The sequence below is a fragment of the Podarcis vaucheri genome (assembly GCF_965113315.1).
Source record: "Podarcis vaucheri genome assembly, chromosome: W".
Classification (NCBI taxonomy): Eukaryota; Metazoa; Chordata; class Lepidosauria; order Squamata; family Lacertidae; genus Podarcis; species Podarcis vaucheri.
Window position 1 is genome coordinate 3,318,671 of NC_138757.1, and position 19,503 is coordinate 3,338,173.

General features: G+C 47.4%; 1 protein-coding gene across 6 annotated transcripts in view; it reads left to right on the top strand.

The window, feature by feature from the left end:
- The window catches only part of LOC309523295 (integrator complex subunit 6-like), a 117,807-nt gene that overhangs the window by 27,518 nt on the left and 70,786 nt on the right, over positions 1-19,503 (top strand). For 3 of the 6 annotated variants that reach the window (XR_014215298.1, XM_082207073.1, XM_082207072.1), the window contains exons 3-5: positions 1,137-1,286; positions 12,564-12,653; positions 13,305-13,488. Coding sequence is in view for 4 of the 6 variants with exons in the window: in XM_082207073.1 (XP_082063199.1) it covers positions 1,137-1,286; positions 12,564-12,653; positions 13,305-13,488 (424 nt within the window). In the remaining 2 variants the exon portion in view is untranslated. Of the gene's footprint in view, positions 1-1,136; positions 1,287-2,811; positions 3,025-12,563; positions 12,654-13,304; positions 13,489-19,503 lie in introns of those variants that run through there. The other 3 variants (XR_014215297.1, XM_082207075.1, XM_082207074.1) reach the window with 3 other exon arrangements.

A 19,503-nucleotide genomic window follows, 5' to 3' on the forward strand; every position in this document is an offset into this window, starting at 1 on the left:
TAGGTTACCTGGTTGAACCCTTTCTGACTGAACAGCCTCCAGCATCATGACTGTCTCAGTCGCTGGCAGAATCCGTCAGTGGGCGTTTCTTGAACCTTTTCCAGCATAAAAGTTGTTTGACGCCAAGTCTCCTCCTACTCTCCCTGCGCGGAAGTCTTCTGCGCAGGGAGGGTGTGGGCAGCGGAGTACCCGTACTCTCTCCGCTGGTCTCCGGCGAGGAGTCTTGGAGCCTCCTCTCCGATTCCCCCATCTGCCCCCCTTCTCCACTGGTGTTACGCTGATTTCCTTCCCCAGCGGATGGGCTGCCTCTCTCCCTACTGGGACCCTCTCCGGCATCCCTCTGGAGCCTTCCCTCCGCCTCTAGCTCCAATGGCAGTTCCCTGACAATACCCAAGGATTCAGGATTCAGACATCCTCTGTAATTGTTCACTTAAATGCACTGGAATGGGTTCTAAAATACACTGCCAACAGGGGAAAGCACTGGGCAAGCTGCCTTCTGTGGAAGTGAAAAATTTTGTAGTGGTTAAAGTGCTGGACTAGGACCTAGGAGACCGCAGTTCAAATCCCCAGTTAGCCATGAAGCCAGTTGGGTGACCCTGAGCCACGCAATGTCTCTCAGACAAACCTATTTTATAGGGTTGTTGTGAAGATAAAATGGAGAGAGGGAGAAGCGTATGCCATCTTGCTAGTTGGAGAAAAGGTGGGATATGAATGTAATACAGTGATACCTCGGGTTAAGAACTTAATTCGTTCTGGAGGACTTAATTAAGAACTTAATTCGTTCTTAACCTGAAACTGTTCTTCACCCGAAGCACCACTTTATCTAATGGGGCCTCCTGCTGCTGCACAATTTCTGTTCTCATCCTGAAGCAATGTTCTTAACCCGAAGTAATATTTCTGGGTTAGTGGAGTCTGTAACCTGAAGCGTATGTAACCCGAGGTACCCCTGTAAATAATAGATGAGATGGAAATACTTCTGGTCGATTGTTTTGCTCACAGCTTACCCGTGTGAGGAGTGTCGTGCATTCTTTCATCCTCACCCCCAATGTTTTGAAGAAAAGCTGCTATTTGCCTTGCAGATTTTTTTAAAAAATTAGACTATCACAAAGTAAGTGTGGAATAATGTTACTTTGTAGGCTGGATGGAAGGAGAACCATGCCACTTTCATGAATGAACTGAAAAATCTACAAGCGGCAGGATTAACCACCCTTGGACAGGCTCTTCGATCATCATTTGATTTGCTAAACCTCAACAGATTAGTGTCTGGAATAGACAACTATGGACAGGTAATGGATGATAGCATTTAATACCTTCACTTCATCATCTGAAAAATCTTTACATCTCTTTTGTAAAGAGGATGTGAGAATTTGCTGACATGATTAGTCAGTCAGTTTTATTGCACATAGCCAAAGGCTGCCGCAATGTACACAGAATCATTCAACAATTAAAAGAAAATATACTGAATTGATACAAAAAACTTAAAACATTTATATTATCAAGACATTACCTACTCTAAACAGAGCTATAAAAGTACCTTAATATACAAATTAAGACATTAAACATTAAAATTTATAAGCTAAAATTATCAAATGGCCACTAATATATTAAAAATAATGTTAATTAATACAGTGTGCAATTATATACGGAATTTGGTGATAAAGTTAGAATATAGCTTGATGTAGATAGTGTCAAATAAATTCATCTCCTTTACAGTTGGTGGCTACCTTGGCTATATAATTTGCTCTAATTTTCCTGGTGGCAATTGCAAAGAGTGCTACACGCCAGGTCACATACTTATCTATGTCTGTGAGGAGAAATAAAATCATGTCAGAGGGGTTCTGGCCAGGGGACCTTGTCATTATAGGTGCTAAAAATTGTTCTCTTGCTTCATTATATAAGGGGCAGCGCGAGATATAATCCATAAGGTCCTCTACTTCAGGGCATCTCCTAATGCAAACACATTCGTTTGTTGGTCTGCCTCTGCGTCTCCCATCTCTATAAGCAGAGTTTATTGTATTTAATCGTAACTCTGTAAAAGCTTTCCCAAGTTGTGCAAAAGTCAATTTATTAAAATAAGATGTATGTTCATTGGCCTCTCTAAGTTTAAAATATAATGGGGCACATGTAGATGTGTGCATAGAGTTTAGGTCGTTTTTAGTTGCCACTGCCCTTATGGTTCATTTAAAGATATTTTTCTGGGAATATAAGGGAAGTTCTTTGATCTCGGTCACTGAGAGGTCACATTTGCCCATCATTTGGGCAGCGTGATGTACCCAGTTTTTAAGGGGTAATCTGTTCGAGAGCTTAATCAGGCATTTTTTGGGTAGCCTAGTGTTGTCCATCTGTTGAACTGTAAACAAGTAACAGAGAATTCTTTTATCTATTTGGCTCTCTATGCTCAACATGAGAGTTTCCAACCTGACCATGGCAGATTGCACGTCTTTGGGTAAACCTAAAAGAACTCTTAAAATATAATTCTGTGGGGGTTCCAGACCGGAGACCTTTGAGGTACCCCAAACCTCTACACCATATAAAATCTGGGCCATTGTTTTTGCTTTATACACAGATAGAGCTGGGTTGACCAGATTTCTGTTGGAAAACAAGCCTTCTTCGGGAGAGTGTGGCCCCTCTCCCAGGCTCCCGGCTTCTTTACCGGTGACCTCCCTGGCTGCAATCCCCGCAAGTCCAGGATAGGTCTCAATAGGCGACATCTCCCAGCGTGGGAAAATGCACACCCCCTCCCTCCTTGCTTCCCAGCAGGCAAAGGAGATAGCCAGAAATCTATTTACATCGCTTTATTTCTGACTGCAGCACTACAGAAGACATGTCCGATCACTTCAGACTCCATCCAGCAAGTGGCAGAGACTTCCTGTACATACACAAGAGGAAGGTCTCATATTACGCTCTGAGCAAATTCCGGTGAATTGCCCTGTGAACTGACTGTAACACTGTTTCCCACAGACAGCCCCATCATGTGATGTTTTCAAGCTGGCTGTTTGCAGCTGCGTTGCCCTCATATCGTAACAATTTCCACCTTTACAAGCAGCGAATTTCAAAATAGCTTTTGCTGATTAAAAGGCTTGCAAATTTAATATTGGATAGCTGTATATTCCAAGATGCCGTTTCTCAATAAACCAATCCCAGATATTTAAACGTATTTACTTGGTTTATGATGTGTTCATCCAGGTGCCAAACATGCTTCCCAAATACAATGACCTGCATCTTATCACAGTTTATAGATAAAGCATTCCTTGTGCAATATGAACTTAATTTTGCAAGCAGCTGTCTCAGGCCTACCTGGGTTCTAGATACAAGTGCTAGGTCATCAGCATACATTAAAACTGAGAGTTTTTGGTCAAGAATTGTGACAGGGGCAAACTGTAGGCCCTCCAGTTCTTTAACCATGTCATTAATATAAACATTAAACAGGAAAGGCGCCAAAATGCATCCCTGTTTGACTCCAGTAATGGTCTTAATTCTAGTGGTGAGATGGCCAGCCAGATCCACCTTTACTTGTATCGATGTGTCAGTATATAATGTTTTGATGAGAAATAATGGATGGAGGTTTAAAACAAACCAAATAGGCTGCTTGAGTAACGCATTGGGGTTTTTTTATGTGCAGACAAACAAACATAACACAAACATATAACGCATTGGGTTTTTTTATGTGCAGACAAACAAACATAACATACATTATATAACAAATAAAAAGGAAAAAAGGAAAAACAGAAAAGAAATAACAATATTAACAAAAAGAACCATAACAGAAATAAAAACATATCTAAAAAAAACTCTATATGGACAGTATATTTTAACCAAATTTCAGATCCATTTTCTTTTATGACTTCCTTCATCCTCGATGCGGGTCTGTTATTGTGAGGCATGTGTTTGCTGCCAAGCTAGTTAGGAGATAACATTCCAGGCACCGAGCCACTTCTGTCCGGTAGATTTATTACTGCAAATTACAAGCCAACTCCGGAGCTCCAAACAACGCGTCCGTGTTGCTTACCGTATTTTTCGCCCTATAGGACGCACTTTTCCCCCGCCAAAAATGAAGGGGAAATCTGGGTGCGTCCTATGGGGCGAATGCAGGCTTTCGCTGAAGCCTGGAGAGCGAGAGGGGTCGGTGCGCACCGACCCCTCTTGCTCTCCAGGCTTCAGGAAGCTATCCCCCCAGCCGCGCAAGGTCCCAGAGCGATGCCGAAGGTGCGCGCACCTTCGCCATTGCTCTACGACCTGTTGGGGGGCTGGGATCGGGGGAAGCTCCGGCTTCCCCCGCCCCCAGCCACGCAAGGTCCCAGAGCGATGCCAAAGGTGCGCGCACCTTCGCCATCACTCCCCGACCCGTTCGCGGGGCTGGGGTCGGAGGAAGCTCCGGCTTCCCCCGCCCCCAGCCGCGCAAGGTCCCAGAGCGATGCCGAAGGTGCGCGCAACTTCGGCATCGCTCTCCGACCCGTTCGCGGGGCTGGGGTTGGGGGAAGCTCCGGCTTCCCCCGCCCCCAGCCGCGCAAGGTCCCAGAGCGATGCCGAAGGTGCGCGCACCTTCGCCATCGCTCTCTGACCCGTTCGGGGGGCTGGGATCGGGGGAAGCTCCGGCTCCCCCCGCCCCCAGCCGCGCAAGGTCCCAGATCGATGCCGAAGGTGCGCGCACCTTCGCAATCGCTCTCCGACCTGTTCAGGGGGCTGGGGTCGGGGGAAGCTCGGACCTGCTCTGGGGACTGGGGGCGGGGGAAGCTCGGTCTTCCACCACCCCCAGCCCCTGCAAGCTCCGGGAGCGATGGCAAAGGTTCGCTCACCTTCGCCATCACTCTCGGACCCTTTCTGGGGGTGGGGGAAGCTCGGGCTTCCCCCACCCCCAGCCCTGCAAGCTCTGGGAGCAATGGCAAAGGTGAGCGCACCTTCGCCATCTCTCCCACAGCTTGCGCGGCTGGGGGCGGGGGAAGCCGGAGCTTCCCCCGAACCCAGCCCCGCGAGCGGGTCGGAGAGCGATGCCGAAGGTGCGCGCACCTTCGCCATCGCTCTGGGACCTTGCGCGGCTCGGCCTCCCCCACCCCCAGCTTGGGCCTCCCCCACCCACAGCCCCGCAAGCTCTGGGAGTGATGGCGAAGGTGCGCTCACCTTCGCCAGGACTCTCGGACCTGTTCTGGGGGCTGGGGGCGGGGGAAGCTCGGGCTTCCACCACCCCCAGCCTCTGCAAGCTCCGAGAGCAATGGCTAAGGTGCGCTCACCTTTGCCATCGCTCTGGGACCCTTTCTGGGGGCTGGGGTCGGGGGGAAGCTCGGGCTTCTCCCGCCCCAGCCCCGCGCCTGGGGGGGGGAATAATTTTTTTCCCTTTATTCCCCCCCCCCCAAAAAAAATCTAGGTGCGTCCTATGGGCCGGTGCGTCCTATAGGGCGAAAAATATGGTAGTCAGTTGGTGCTTCTGAATTTTCGTGACGTTTCTTTCTAGACCAGCATGCCCAGCGAGGCAGGGAACGCCTCTTACTTCCCCTCTTCTGAAAATAGCTAGTTCCTGGAACAGACTGGCCACTCCCTAATTCAGTCTCTGATTCAGAGGACTGGCTGGAAAAGGGCTGTTTAGGCTCTTGGTAAGTGCTTCCATGCCCCCCCCCCCTTCTCTGGCTGCCTCCCTTTCCCTGACAGTTATCAACCATAATAATCTGCTTTCTTTTACCTTCTTATGAACTCTCTTTATATTTCTATTTAAATATTTTATTCTAACCATAAATCCATTTACAAAAGTTAATTAAAACAAGTCCAAGTAGTAATTTGCAGGCATTGCTTTTTCTGGTAATCTCTGTATTTTTTTCCAATCTTTTTGATTGCTATAACCTCTGATTGCATCTGTAAATCTTGCCAATTCAACATAACTAAATAAAGTGGTACCTCAGGTTAAGAACTTAATTCGTTCTGGAGGTCTGTTCTTAACCTGAAACTGTTCTTAACCTGAAGCACCACTTACCTAATGGGGCCTCCTGCAGCCGCCGCTTTGCCGTGGCACGATTTCTGTTCTCATCCTGAAGCAAAGTTCTTAACCTGAAGTACTATTTCTGGGTTAGCGGAGTCTGTAACCTGAAGCATATGTAACCTGAAGCATATGTAACCCGAGGTACCACTGTAATTTATCTTCCATTCTTGTTTTGTTGGAATTATTTCTTTTTTCCAGTTTTTCGCAATCAGGGTTCTAGCCACCGCCACCGCATACAAGAATAATTTATTATCCTCTCTGGCTATATCCATATCAATTATTCCCAACAAAAGGGCTCCCCCCAATAAATAAATAAATAAATAAATAAATAATTTCCCCCATCTCTTCAAAAACCAAATCCCAGAAGCCCTTAATTTTTTCACATTGCCACCACATAATAATAATAAATTTTATTTATATCCCGCCCTCCCCAGCCGAAGCTGGGCTCAGGGCGGCTAACAACAATCAAAATAGTTCAACATTCTAAAACATTCATTATAAAATTAATTAAATCAAATTAAAATCAAATTAATGGCAACCATCAAGCAAAATTTTGTGCAGATTGCCAGAGGAGGGGGTCAGGCTGCGCCCTGACAAAAGGCCTGGTGGAACAGCTCTGTCTTGCAGGCCCTGCGGAAGGATGTCAGGTCCTGCAGGGCCCTAGTGTCTTGTGACAGAGCGTTCCACCAGATTGGAGCCGCGGCCGAGAAAGCCCTGGCTCTAGTTGAGGCCAGCCTAACCTCTCTGAGGCCTGGGATCTTTAGGGTGTTTTTATTTGCAGATCGTAAATTTCTCTGTGGGACATACCAGGAGAGGCGGTCCCGTAGGTACGAGGGTCCTAGGCCGTATAGGGCTTTAAAGGTTAAAACCAGCACCTTAAACCTGATCCTGTACTCCACCGGGAGCCAGTGCAGCTGGTACAGCACCGGATGGATATGATCTCGCAGCGAAGACCCCGTAAGGAGTCTCGCCGCGGCATTCTGCACCCGCTGGAGTTTCTGGGTCAGTCTCAAGGGCAGCCCCACGTAGAGCGAGTTACAATAATCCAGTCTGGAGGTGACCGTCGCATGGATCACAGTGGCTAGGTCAGGGCGAGAGAGATAAGGAGCCAACTGCTTAGCTTGGCGGAGATGAAAAAACGCCGCCTTTGTTATAGCTGTAATCTGCGCCTCCATAGAGAGGGAGGTAGCGAAGATTACACCCAAACTCTTCACGGACGATGCTGGCACTAATTGCACCCCCGCAAGAGATGGGAGTTGCCCCCTCAATCCCATATCGCTCCGTCCCAGCCAGAGGACCTCTGTCTTCGAAGGGTTTAACTTCAACCGGCTCCCACGTAACCATCCAGCCACAGCTTCCAAGCATCTGATCAGTGTGTCTGGGGCCGAGTCAGGATGGCCATCCATCAACAGATAGAGTTGGGTGTCATCGGCATACTGATGGCAACCCAGCCCAAAACTCCGGACAAGCTGGGCGAGGGGGCGCATAAAGATGTTAAAAAGCATCGGGGAGAGAATCACACCCTGAGGCACTCCACACACCAAGGAGTGGCGCGATGGCAATTCCCCCCCCAAGCGCCACCCTCTGTCCCCGATCGGAGAGAAACGAGCGCAGCCATTGAAGGACTGTGCCCTGGATCCCCACGTCGGCAAGGCGGCGGTCCAGGAGTTCGTGATCGACCATGTCAAAGGCTGCTGACAGGTCTAGAAGAATCAGCAGCCCCGACCCACCTCGATCCAGCTGCCTGCGGAGATCATCTGTTAGGGCAACCAGAGCCGTCTCGGTCCCATCACCAGCACGGAAGCCGGACTGGAATGGATCGAGAGCAGATGTTTCATCCAGAAACCTACCAAGCTGTTCAACAACCGCTCTCTCAATCACCTTACCCAGGAATGGAAGATTCGAAACCGGGCGGTAATTGGATAGATCTAAAGGATCTAATGATGTTTTCTTTAAGAGCGGACGCACCACTGCCTCCTTCAATTCCCCTGGGAATATCCCAGTGCCAAGGGACAAATTGATGATATCACCCAGGGGGGCCCGCACCTCGTCTGGACACGCTCTAATCAGCCAGGACGGGCACGGGTCAAGAGGACAAGTGGTGGGCTTTCCAGCTTGGAGGAGTCTGTCCACATCGGCTGGGGATAGCCGGTCAAAGTGGTCCAATACTGGACCCGAGGACAGTCGAGGGGCCTCCAGTTCCTTCATTGTATCCAAATTGGCAGGGAGGTCATGGCGGAGCAACAGGACCTTCTCCGCAAAAAAGCTCGCAAATGCCTCGCAGCTGTGTGTCAAATTGTTATTTAAATTTGGCTGTCCTTCGAGGGACGTTAAAGACCTAATTATACTAAATAATTGCGCCGGGCAAGAGCTACCGGAGGCAATGGAGGCCGAGAAGTAGGACTTCTTAGCGGCCTTCACTGCCATCTCGTAGGTTTTCATAAGAACCCTATAAGATGTTCTTGAAGCTCCGTCACGGGCACCCCGCCATACTCGCTCTAGCCGTCTGAGGTCCCGCTTCATTTTCTGAAGCTCCTCGGTAAACCAGGGAGCCCGGTTTCTGCGGGGTGGCAGAGGGCGCCTAGGTGCGATCTCATCGATGGCTGCTAGGAGCTGGGTATTCCAGCCCTCAACAAGCTCAGTCAATGAGTCGCCAGGGGGAGCAAGGTCCCGCAAGGCTTGACGGAATCTATCAGGGTCCATCAGCCTCCGCGGGCGAGCCCAAATTGGCTTGCCACCTAAGCAGGGTGGGGGTGGAAAATCAATCCTGGCTTTCAGTGCGTAGTGATCAGACCATGGCACCTTCATCGATGGAGACATGATCACATCTATACCGGCGCCAAAGATCAAATACAGCGTGTGGCCTGCTTGATGTGTGGGGCCCGAAACAAACTGGGAGAGCCCTAGTGTTGCCATGGAAGACACCAGGTCCAGAGCCTGTGAGGAGGGAGTGGCATCAGCATGGATGTTGAAGTCCCCCAGTACCAATAGGTTGGGGAACTCCAAGGCCCAGCCAGCCACCGCCTCCAACAGGCCTGACAGGGTGGCTGCTGGTGCGCTAGGTGGCCGGTACACCAGCCAGACAGCCAAGCTCACCTCGGAGCCCCACACTAGGCCAACACATTCAATGCCGGGGATCGATGGCGATGGTAGAGCCCTGAAAGAACAGTCTTCCCGGATTAATAATGCCACCCCTCCTCCCCGGCCCACAGTCCGCGACTGGTGGAGGACGGAGAAACCCGGGGGAGCCATCTCTCGTAAGGTAACAGTTTCCCCTTCGCGCACCCAGGTCTCCGTCACACAAGCCAGGTCAACCCCCTGCGAGGTGAAGAAGTCTCGCAGGGTGGCGGTTTTTTTGCCTATAGACCTGGCATTGCACAACACCAGTGACGGAGGTGAGTAATCCTTGCTCACCCTACCTTCGTCCCTCGGGATGGGGCGCAGATTGGAAGGGGTACGAGCATATCCATATCTCGATCCCCTTCGCCTATGACATCTGCCCCCACCGCCATACCTCCCTCGCCCCACTACGGTAGCAATCCCAAGCCTCAAACCAACCTCCATTTACAGAATAGAAAACAAATCAAATCAAAAACAATTGTACCAAGACAACAAATCCCCACCCCACTCAGTAGCCAACCCCAAACCAAAATAAAACGGAACAAAGTAGAAATACATCAATAAAAACCACCGTTCACGGTGGTAAAGGTAAAGGTAAAGGTACCCCTGCCCGAGCGGGCCAGTCTTGACAGACTCTGGGGTTTGTGCGCCCATCTCACATCTATAGGCCGGGGGCCAGCGCTGTCCGGAGACACTTCCGGGTCACGTGGCCAGCGTGACAAAGCTGCATCTGGCGAGCCAGCGCAGCACACGGAACGCCGTTTACCTTCCCGCTGGTAAGCGGTACCTATTTATCTACTTGCACCCGGGGGTGCTTTCGAACTGCTAGGTTGGCAGGCGCTGGGACCGAGCAGCGGGAGCGCACCCCGCCGCGGGGATTCGAACCGCCGACCTTTCGATCGGCAAGCCCTAGGCGCTGAGGCTTCACGGTGGTACAGCAAAGTAAAAAGTAAAAACCCCTATAAAACATTTTAAAATATATAAAAACATTTTAAACATTTGCCGCGGCAACATCAATGTCCTTAAAACAGTAGCGGTGGCGAGTGTGGGCCCCACCCCCTAGGCCTGGAGGAGTGTGCCTACAGGAGGGAGCGGCCTTCCTCAACCCCCACAGTGAGGCCGCAGCAATGGTGTCCCGGTGCCTCATGAGGCCTCTTAAGCTGTGGCGGTGGTGAGTCAGTCTGGGCCCCGCCCCCTGGGCCTGGTGGAATCAGCCTGAGGAGGGAGCGGCCTTCCCAACTCACAGTGTAGCAGCAGCACTGTGTATAAGCGTGCCCCCCACTCGATTGCACCTCCTATTGTGTTTTTCGCAACTTTCTGACTTGTTGCAGGACCTTAACCAGACCTTGGCAGAGTATACGCAGAGTTCACGAAAGCAATCGGCTGCAGGCAGGGTGGACGAAGCAGGAACCATTAACTTGTACTTATTGGTGTTTATTATATACAGGAACAGAACAAAACACGGATCTTTAACTTGCTCTCTCTTGCGGCTCACAACTCTCAAACCTCCAACTCCTACTCTCTGACTAGCACATTCCAGTCAGTAGGCCATAAATCATTATTCCCATGAGAACTTGGCCAATGATGGAGCTGTCTCCAGGCCTTGTATCACCAGGCAGATTTTACTCCTTCACATTGCCTTGGCTGTCGGCCAACTCCTAATTGAATCTGTGTGAAGCTGCACATATTCAAAATCCCAACACCTCCAACATAAAGTTAATTTAGTTTCATACTGTCAGGGGTTCAGGAGCAGAGGCAAGGGCAAGGGAGGAAACAGAGAGCGAGGGGGAGGAGGCAGAGGAAAAGATGAGTGATGACGACGACCCGAGATCTCCGAGTCTTTCCAGTGAATCAGAAGATTCACAGAAAGGAGCACCAGTGGCCAGGGCAAGGGGGGAGCCTAGGGGGACACCCCAGGGAGATAGAGCCAGAGGGGACTCAGAGGAGAGCAGTTGGAAATCGGGACCAGCGTCACCGCCAGAGAGCAGGGAAAAGGAAGAGAGCCAGGGATCAAGCGCTGGCAGCTCACAACAGGGGGGAGGGCATGAGTCAGGAGTGGCCACACCTCCATCGGGGAGCGAAGAAACGGTCAGACGGAAAGTGGAAAGTTGGGCGCGCGCGCCAAGTTCAAATGCACAGGGAAGTGACGCAGTAGGCAGCCCTGAAAGAGAGCCAGGTCCTAAAGCCCGGCGCAAGGAGACAGGAGAGTCCGGGGGGTCGGCGTCAGAAGAATCCAGGAAGGAAGAGACCCCGGGGGGCAGAGGGACCCAGAGGAGAACAGTCAGGCGGAAAAGGTGGAGCAGGGCTAGGATATTAAGTTGGTGCGCAAGGGGCGGAGACTCAGACGGGACTTCGCCGATCTAGCCATTAGACGTAGAGTTGCACGCAGCAGCTTGAGAATGGAAAATGTAACTCAATAAAGACTTTTACTAAATGATCGCTGGCTAGCGTGATCCTCTGTGAGCTAGGATCTGGAAGCAGCTCTGACACATACATTTTATGAATTTTGTTAGGTGTTAAGTACCACCTAAAGAGCATCTTTATCATATTTTATTTTATTGCTTCGCATGCTGTGAATTTCCAATTTTCCCTCCATAGTTTTTCCCACTGTGTTATTTGAATGTTTTTACCCAGATGCATAGCTCATTTAATCATTACTTCCTTGATTTGTTCGTCCTTAACTTCCCATTCTAATTATAATCCATACATTTTAGAAATTACCTTTACTTTACTTTACTTTACTTTGTAATATGTTTTTATCTAATAGTGAGACTTCTGTCATAAATCTTTTGTTTTTGTCTTCGTTGAATTTCCCAAATAACTGGTGGTATTGAATCCACTCTGTCAGGTAGTGCTTTATTTCTTCATAATCCTTTAATTTTAATTTATTATCCCTTTTCTCTAGCAAATCCCTATATGTAGCCCAGGTTGTTTCCATATTTTTCTTTTTAATCATTATCACTTCAATGGGAGACAGCCACCAGGGTTCTAAAAGTTCTTTATATTACCCCCATACTTTATACAATGATTTTCTTATAATATGGTTAAGAAAGCCCTTATGCACCTTCACTTTTTCGTACCCTAGGTAGGCGTGCCAGCCGAAACGATTATCGAACCCCTCCAGGTCCAATAAATCTCCATTGTTTAGTGTTAGCCATTCTCTCAACCACATGAAGCAAGCTGCATCATAATATAAATTTAAATCGGGTAACGACAATCCGCCTCTATTTTTACTATCTATTAATAATTTATATTTAATTCTCACCGTTTTGAGTAACTCATTGTTACCTGCTTCTGCAGCTACCAGAGCCTGAAAAAAATGCATTTTTAGTTCCTTACATGGTGAAGTGATATATTTTCTACCAAGCGTTAGAGCGGACCTTGCGGCTTTTAAAAAAATAATGTGTTTACATGGTGAGTGTTGTGACGCTCTAATGATTCAGTGTTTAAAATGTTAACATTTCCTCCTTTGTAGGGAAGGAACCCTTTCTATTTAGAACCATCAGTTTTAATTACAATCACAGATGGAAGCAAATTGACAAATACTACAGGTGTGCAGGAGGAGGTAAGAGATGCTCCTAAGCTTTAAACTGTAATATGGCTGCATGGAATGTGTTCTCCTCTTGGGAGTTTAAAAAAGTACTCCTGTCCTGATATTCCTATGGTGTTAAAGGTGTTTCATAACAATTTTGTGCAGAATTATTGATTACATTTCTATCCTGCTCTTGCTGGGTTGCTAAGAGAGAGATTAGACTGAGAGAAGGAAGGAAACCTGTCTTACATACAGATTCAAATTTGTTGGTCCATCTAGTTCAGGATTTTCTGCCATGACTAGCTGCAGCTCTTCAGGGTTTCAAACAGGGCCTTTACCAGCCTTACCTAGAAATGTTGGGGACTGAACTTGGGACCTTATTCATGCTAAGCAAGTGCTCTACCATGCTTAATCACAGCCCAGAGATAACTGTGAACTTCATAGCTGACTAGAAATCATTCCTATGAACAGCTGGAATATAGACAAAAATAGATGAAGAAAATAAATCTCCATCTGGGCTGTTTTCTTATTTTTCACTGTTTAAAAACACACAGAGGGCTGGATGTCATTGATCTTCCTTGAGATTTTAGCAGAAAATGGAACTAGCTACATGTTCCTTTTCAGTTAGAATCAAATGGGCGGCTTCTTCTAGCAAAGCCCTTAGATGGATGTCTGTCTTTTTAGCTTCATCTTCCTTTGACTTCTCCCCTGCCTGGAAGTGAGTTAACCAAAGAACCATTTCGCTGGGATCAGAGGCTGTTTGCCCTTGTGCTGCGCTTGCCTGGAGCGTCTTCAGTGGAACAGGAACAGCTAGGAAGTGTCCCTACATATGAGTCTGCTATTACACAGATGTGTGAAGTCACAGGAGGTAGCTGCTGCTTTTTTCTCCCTATTCTTGGTTTGCAAATCTAAATCCATCTACTTTGAAATAATGGTGTTGGTGCATTCACATGTATTATATGGCTCAAATTCTCATTCATGTCTATATGTTGTGTGTATGCCTGCATACAGGGGGTTTACAATTCCCTCTTTCATTTATCATTACTGACTAGCTTGGAAATCTGGTAGAGCATCTTCAGAGTAAAAGCTGGAAAGTGAGGTGGGGGAAACTGCCAGATGGAATAATGGAGGTGGGCCCAGAGTTCCTTGGTGTGCTTCAAATAATGGTATTTCTGTTTTGCAAAGTCTGTCTGCTCCTCAGGGTGGCAAAAAAAATAGCTATCCTGTTCTATTCTTACCAAGGCACTGAATACTATGTGTGCATGCTTTTTCTAAGTTAAAAATCATGCAAGTTTGAAATTCAGGTCCATATTCCTAATCACATAAAGCTTCATTTCTTTATTAACTTTGAATTCTTCCCTATTACTTCAATGTAGTGCCCAAGTTAAAAGTCGCTTAGTGGTATACTAAATGTACTAGTGGAATCACTTGCACAAGAGAAGGCCCAGGAAACCAGTGCGGTTCTTGTGGCTGGTTGCACAACAGATTGCTGTAGTCCTGATACTTCCTGTTGCACATCTGGTTGCACAGCAACTGTTATTCTCACCCTTATGTTTGTGTAACAGCCCTTGCACTGGTGGTCAGAGAACATTGAGTCTGGGACACAGTTTTGCTCCGAGACACAATTAGAGCAAAACCACTGCATGATCTTAGTCTGCTCAGTGGCTGTTCTTAACCTCACAAAAGGGGTAGAACCAAATTCATCAGCCCCTGTGTGAAGCTAAATATTCTCAAGCTTTAGTCAAACCAGGCATTTGTGCCCTAGGGAAGACTTAATGGGAGGTGGATGGTCTTCTTTGGCGATCACTCATAGCCAAGTAAGATTGTCTTCCATGAATATGGTCTTAACAGTGTGTCCGTAGGTGACTGTGGAGGCCAATTCTGGATCTGCACATCCTTCCACAGTGGGGACATAGGTTTCAGGGCAGGAGTTGACCATAGTAAGGATTTGCCAAACGTGCCTTCCTCTTAGCTCGTTTCTCGCTTTCGTCCTGAATTTGTGCTTCTTCAAAGTCCATGACGCCTTTGGTAAAGGCTGTTCTCCAACTGGAGTGATCACAGGTCAGTGTTTCCCAGTTGTTAGTGTTTATACTACATTTTAAAGATTTGCCTTGAGAGCGTCTTTAAAAATCTTTTGTTGTCCACCGGCATTATGCTTTCCATTCTTAAGTTTGGAATAGAGTAGTTGCTTTCCAAGAAGATAATCGGGCATCGGAACAACACGACCAGTCCAACAAAGTTGATGTTGAAGAATCAATGTTTTGACACTGGTGAACTTTGCTTCTTCCAGCACACTGGCATTAGTTTGCCTGTCTTATCAAGAGATACGTAAAAAATTTCAGAAACACCACTGATGGAATCTTTTGAGAAGTTGGAGATGGCGTTTATAAGTGGTCCATGTTTCACAAGTGTACTGTAAAGTTGGTAGTATAATAGCTTTGTAAACAAGCATTTTGGTTTCCCTACGAATGTCTCAGTCCTCAAACACTCTGTGCTTCAGTTGGGAGAAAGCCACACTCATAGAGCTCAGGCTATGCTGGATTTCAACACTTTCCAAGGTCACAACATTAAGTTGGATTTCCGGCGCTGCTGAGGGTTTGTGACACCGTTACCGTATTTTTCGTCCTATAGGGCGCACCGGCCCATAGGACGCACCTCGTTTTTTGGGGGGGAAATGAATAAAAAAAATTATTTCCCCCCCTCCGCCCTGGCTGCCGCCCCAAGCCTTGCGCTCACCTGCCCAAAGCACGGGGCACCCTCCGGAGGGCTCCCCGTGCTTCGGGCGACAGGCTGCCGCCCCAAGCCTCGCGCGCTTGGCGGGACCTCCTGCCGGGCGCGCAAGGCTTGCAGACACTCGCCCAAAGCACGGGGAGCCCTCCCGAGGGCTCCCCGTGCTTCGGGCGACAGGCTGCCGCCCCAAGCCTCGCGCACCCGACGGGACCTCCTGCCGGGTGCGCAAGGCTTGCGGACACTTGCGGGGACTGCGGGCTGCTGCCCGCAAGCCTTGTGAGCCCGTGGGAACTCCCACCGGGCTTGCAAGGCTTGCGGATAGCTTCCTGAAGCCTGGAGAGCGAGAGGGGTCGGTGCGCACCGATGCCTCTCGCTCTCCAGGCTTCAGCGAAAGCCTGCATTCGTCCCATAGGATTCACACACATTTCCCCTTCATTTTTGGTGGGGAAAAAGTGTGTCCTATGGGGCGAAAAATACGGTAAGTTGGATTTGTGACACTGCTGCGCCGCCGGAGCACGATTTCTGTTCTCATGCTGAAGCAAAGTTCTTAACCCGAGGTACTATTTCTGGGTTAGCGGAGTCTGTAACCTGAAGCGTATGTAACCTGAGGTACCACTGTACCAGACTTTTAGAAGAGATTTGAAGGCAGCCCTGTTTAGGGAAGCTTTTAATGTTTGATGCATTACTGTATTTTACTATTTTGTTGGAAGCCGCCCAGAGTGGCTGGGGAGGCCCGGCCAGATGGGCGGGTTATAAATAATTATTATTATAGGAGATTCGTTTTGCGAAGCACCTCCAAAACGGAAAACTCTTTCGTCTAGCGAGTTTTCCGTCTTGCGAGGCATTCGTCTTGCGGGGCACCACTGTATATGCTCTTGCCCCGGGAAGGCTGCCAGTCCCTAATTAATGGCAATAAGGGGTGGACTTTGAACTTCAAGCCAAAGCACTAATCAGCTGCGGCAGAAGCTCAGGAGAAAGCGAAAGCCTTAAGAAGTGTGCTTTTGGAATGCAGCTGGTGGTAGAGAGACGCAGCTTGCTTTAAAAGACACAAGATGGCCAGTGCAAGAGTAACAGACTCTTTTGGAATTCCAAAGCTCGGTAAAGGGAATTATCACAACTGGGTGCAATATGCAGAGGCTCTGCTAAGAAAAGAGGGTCTGTTTAATGTGATAACAGACGCCCCCCCCCCCAGCTCCTGTAACTGATGACTGGAAAGCCAAGGATTCTAAAGCAAGGGGAACTCTGACGCTTATTGTGTCCCCTGAAGAGCTATGTCTTTTGCGTGACAAGGCCTCAGCCAGAGAAATGTGGGACAGTTTGCAAGAGTGACATTTGAGAACAGAGTCAAGTTGCATGATATGGCACTTGCTGAAGGAGCAGATGTGCGTGCTCACCTCATGGAAATGCAGAATCTCAGGCATGAGTTGCAACAGCATGGAATCACCGTTCCAGAGGCTGTGTATTCCTTCATGATTCTACATTCTTTGGGTTCCAGTTGGGAAGCGATTGCCAGCCAGCTTGCTGTTTTGCCTACTGCTAAGCTGACGGTAGCGCATGTCACTGCTGTGGTGTTAAATGAAGAGGATCGGCGTAGTGCTAGCTGTATCACAAAGGGGGAGCCCTCACAGACATCATCCCAGAATGCAGTGCAACCACTAGATGCCGCCAAAGCTTTGAAGGCAGTGAAATGCTACTCATGTGGACGTCTAGGCCACGTGAAAAGGGAGTGCAAACATCCCAAGGCCAAGGCAACAGAGCAGTGCAGCGAAAGCTCAACGCGTGGAAAAGGCAAAGGCAAAGGTCCGAAGTCCAGGACAACGCAGAACAAGGCTATGGTCTCACGCTTCACTCCAAAGGTCCAGAAGACGTCTGGATCTTTCTTCATCGTCGACTCGGGAGCGACCAGACACGTTTGTCGGGACAAGCATCTCTTCGTGTCCTTTACTCCACAGGAAGGTGCGATTCACCAAGCGGATGACCACACGATCTCCAGTCAAGGCTATGGAATGGTTGTTCTTCACCGCTTGGATGCATCGATACGCAACATTCTTTTTGTTCCAGATGCTGCACAGAACCTACTGAGTGTCTCGCAGCTGACTGAACAGGACATAGACATTTCCTTCAAGAAGAGGAAGTGCACCATCACCAAGAAAGATGACTATTTATTGCATGCTGATTATGTTGATCATTTCTTTGTATTGCATTATGATGATTCTGTTGATGTTGTGCAGGATGAAACTTGTTGTATTGCAGGTACTAACAAGGTTTTGCATGCAGGATGTATTCATGATTATCACAGGAAATTTGGTCATTTACACTTCGAGGCAGTTTCCAAAATGCCTGCCTTAGTTGAAGGTATGACTATTAAACCTTGCAGGTACCACATGAAGTGTAAGGCATGCGCAGCAAACAAGGTCAAAATGGCTGCAAAGGGTCTGGTGTCTAGTAGACAAGTTACAGAACCATACCAGGTAGTGCATGCTGATCTTGTTGGTCCACAAGCAACCTCTTTGGGTGGAGCCCAAATACTTCATGGTTCTCATTGATTCATTTTCCAGGTATATTCATGTGTTCAATCTCAAGCAGAAATCAGAAGTGTTTCCTAAGTTCAAGGAATTCTGTGTTTGGTTGGAAAATGTGCACAGTAAACAGGTGAAATGTTTATTTACAGATCGAGGGGGAGAATTCACTTCTCAGCAGTTTGAAGCTTTTCTGACTGAGAAAGGAATTCAACGTAATTTGTCAAGTCCACGATCTCCTTGGATGAATGGACTTTGTGAGAGGGCAAGCCAACCAGCTTCAAGGCTTGAAAAGCTTGCTGCATGAAATTGTCTCCTCTAGAGGGAGCTTGCTAAATTGTTGCTTCGTCTACTTGAGGGCTCTACAGCTGTCAGATTAAGATTGTGGGACCAGTCCTTTTTGACCTTGACTAAATATGAGCTGGGAGGAAGTTTTGGTGCTTGCTTTATGCAAGACAAGTGCCTTGCTGGAACAGATGCATGAGAAGATGGATTTGATGAATGAGAAAATGGATTTGATGACTGTTGTGGTTAATAACTGTGGACAAACAGGGAATATTGATACAGAAACTATTCAGGGACCAACTCAGGAACCAGTACTGATTGGGCAAGTGCAGAAGATAATGGAGGAGGTTGCAGTTGCACCTCAAATAATACAAATGGAGAGACCCGAGGCCCTACAGGAGCATTAGCCACTGTCTTTGAAGATTGAAGTTGGAGTCGGCCAGGGGGAGTCTGGAGCTGAGGAGGTTCTTAACTTTGAAGAGACCTCGAAATATGTTTTTAAATATTTTTTTGGACTAGATTGATGATTGTGGGGAGTGGGACTCTGGGGAATGGGCTGGTTGGATGAAGGGAGACGAAGATAATTTTGGGTTGGAATCCCCCAGAGACCTACTCCCCAACGAGAAAGGAAAGAAACTAAGAAAGAGACCAACAAAAGACAAGGAAAAGTGCAAGTATAAACAAGAAGAAGATCTGCAGAAGGGACATGGAAGAGACTTAAGGGCCTCGGACATTAGATTACCAAGTTGATGGACTAGATGGAATGGACAGTAAGGACTGACACGACCTGAGACCAGGGAGACGTTGGATGAAGATTGGAAGAAAATTTATAAAGAAAATTTTTCTTTCAAGGGAATTAGCCTAAAATTAATGAACATTAGGGAAAATGTTGGAATGAAACTATATGACTCTAGTAGAAAAGATATCAGGAGTTATGTATAATCGAGTATTAAGCGTTAAGCTCTAAAGTATTTTTTGGTAAGATAAGGTTAAATAACTTAAGGTAATTTGAATAACAGAATATGGGGAAAGGATGGAAAGGATTTGTTGGGTTAATTAATAGGTTAAATTGTCAAGATAAATTATTTAGAAAAATTGAGAAAGATGGAAAGAATTTGCTGAAATAATCAAACTAGAATACAAAAAGGGAGGTGTGAGGAGGTCAATGAAACAAGCAAATGGAAGTTAAAGATATGTAATATGGGATTTGTGTTTTTTTCCCTTCTTTTTATTTTTTTGCTGTATTGTTGCATTGTTTTTTGTCTTATTTTTCTTGTGTTTTTTTTCTATGTATTGTGTTGTTTTTAATTTTTTTTCTTTTCTGTAATTTTGAAATTATTAATAAATAT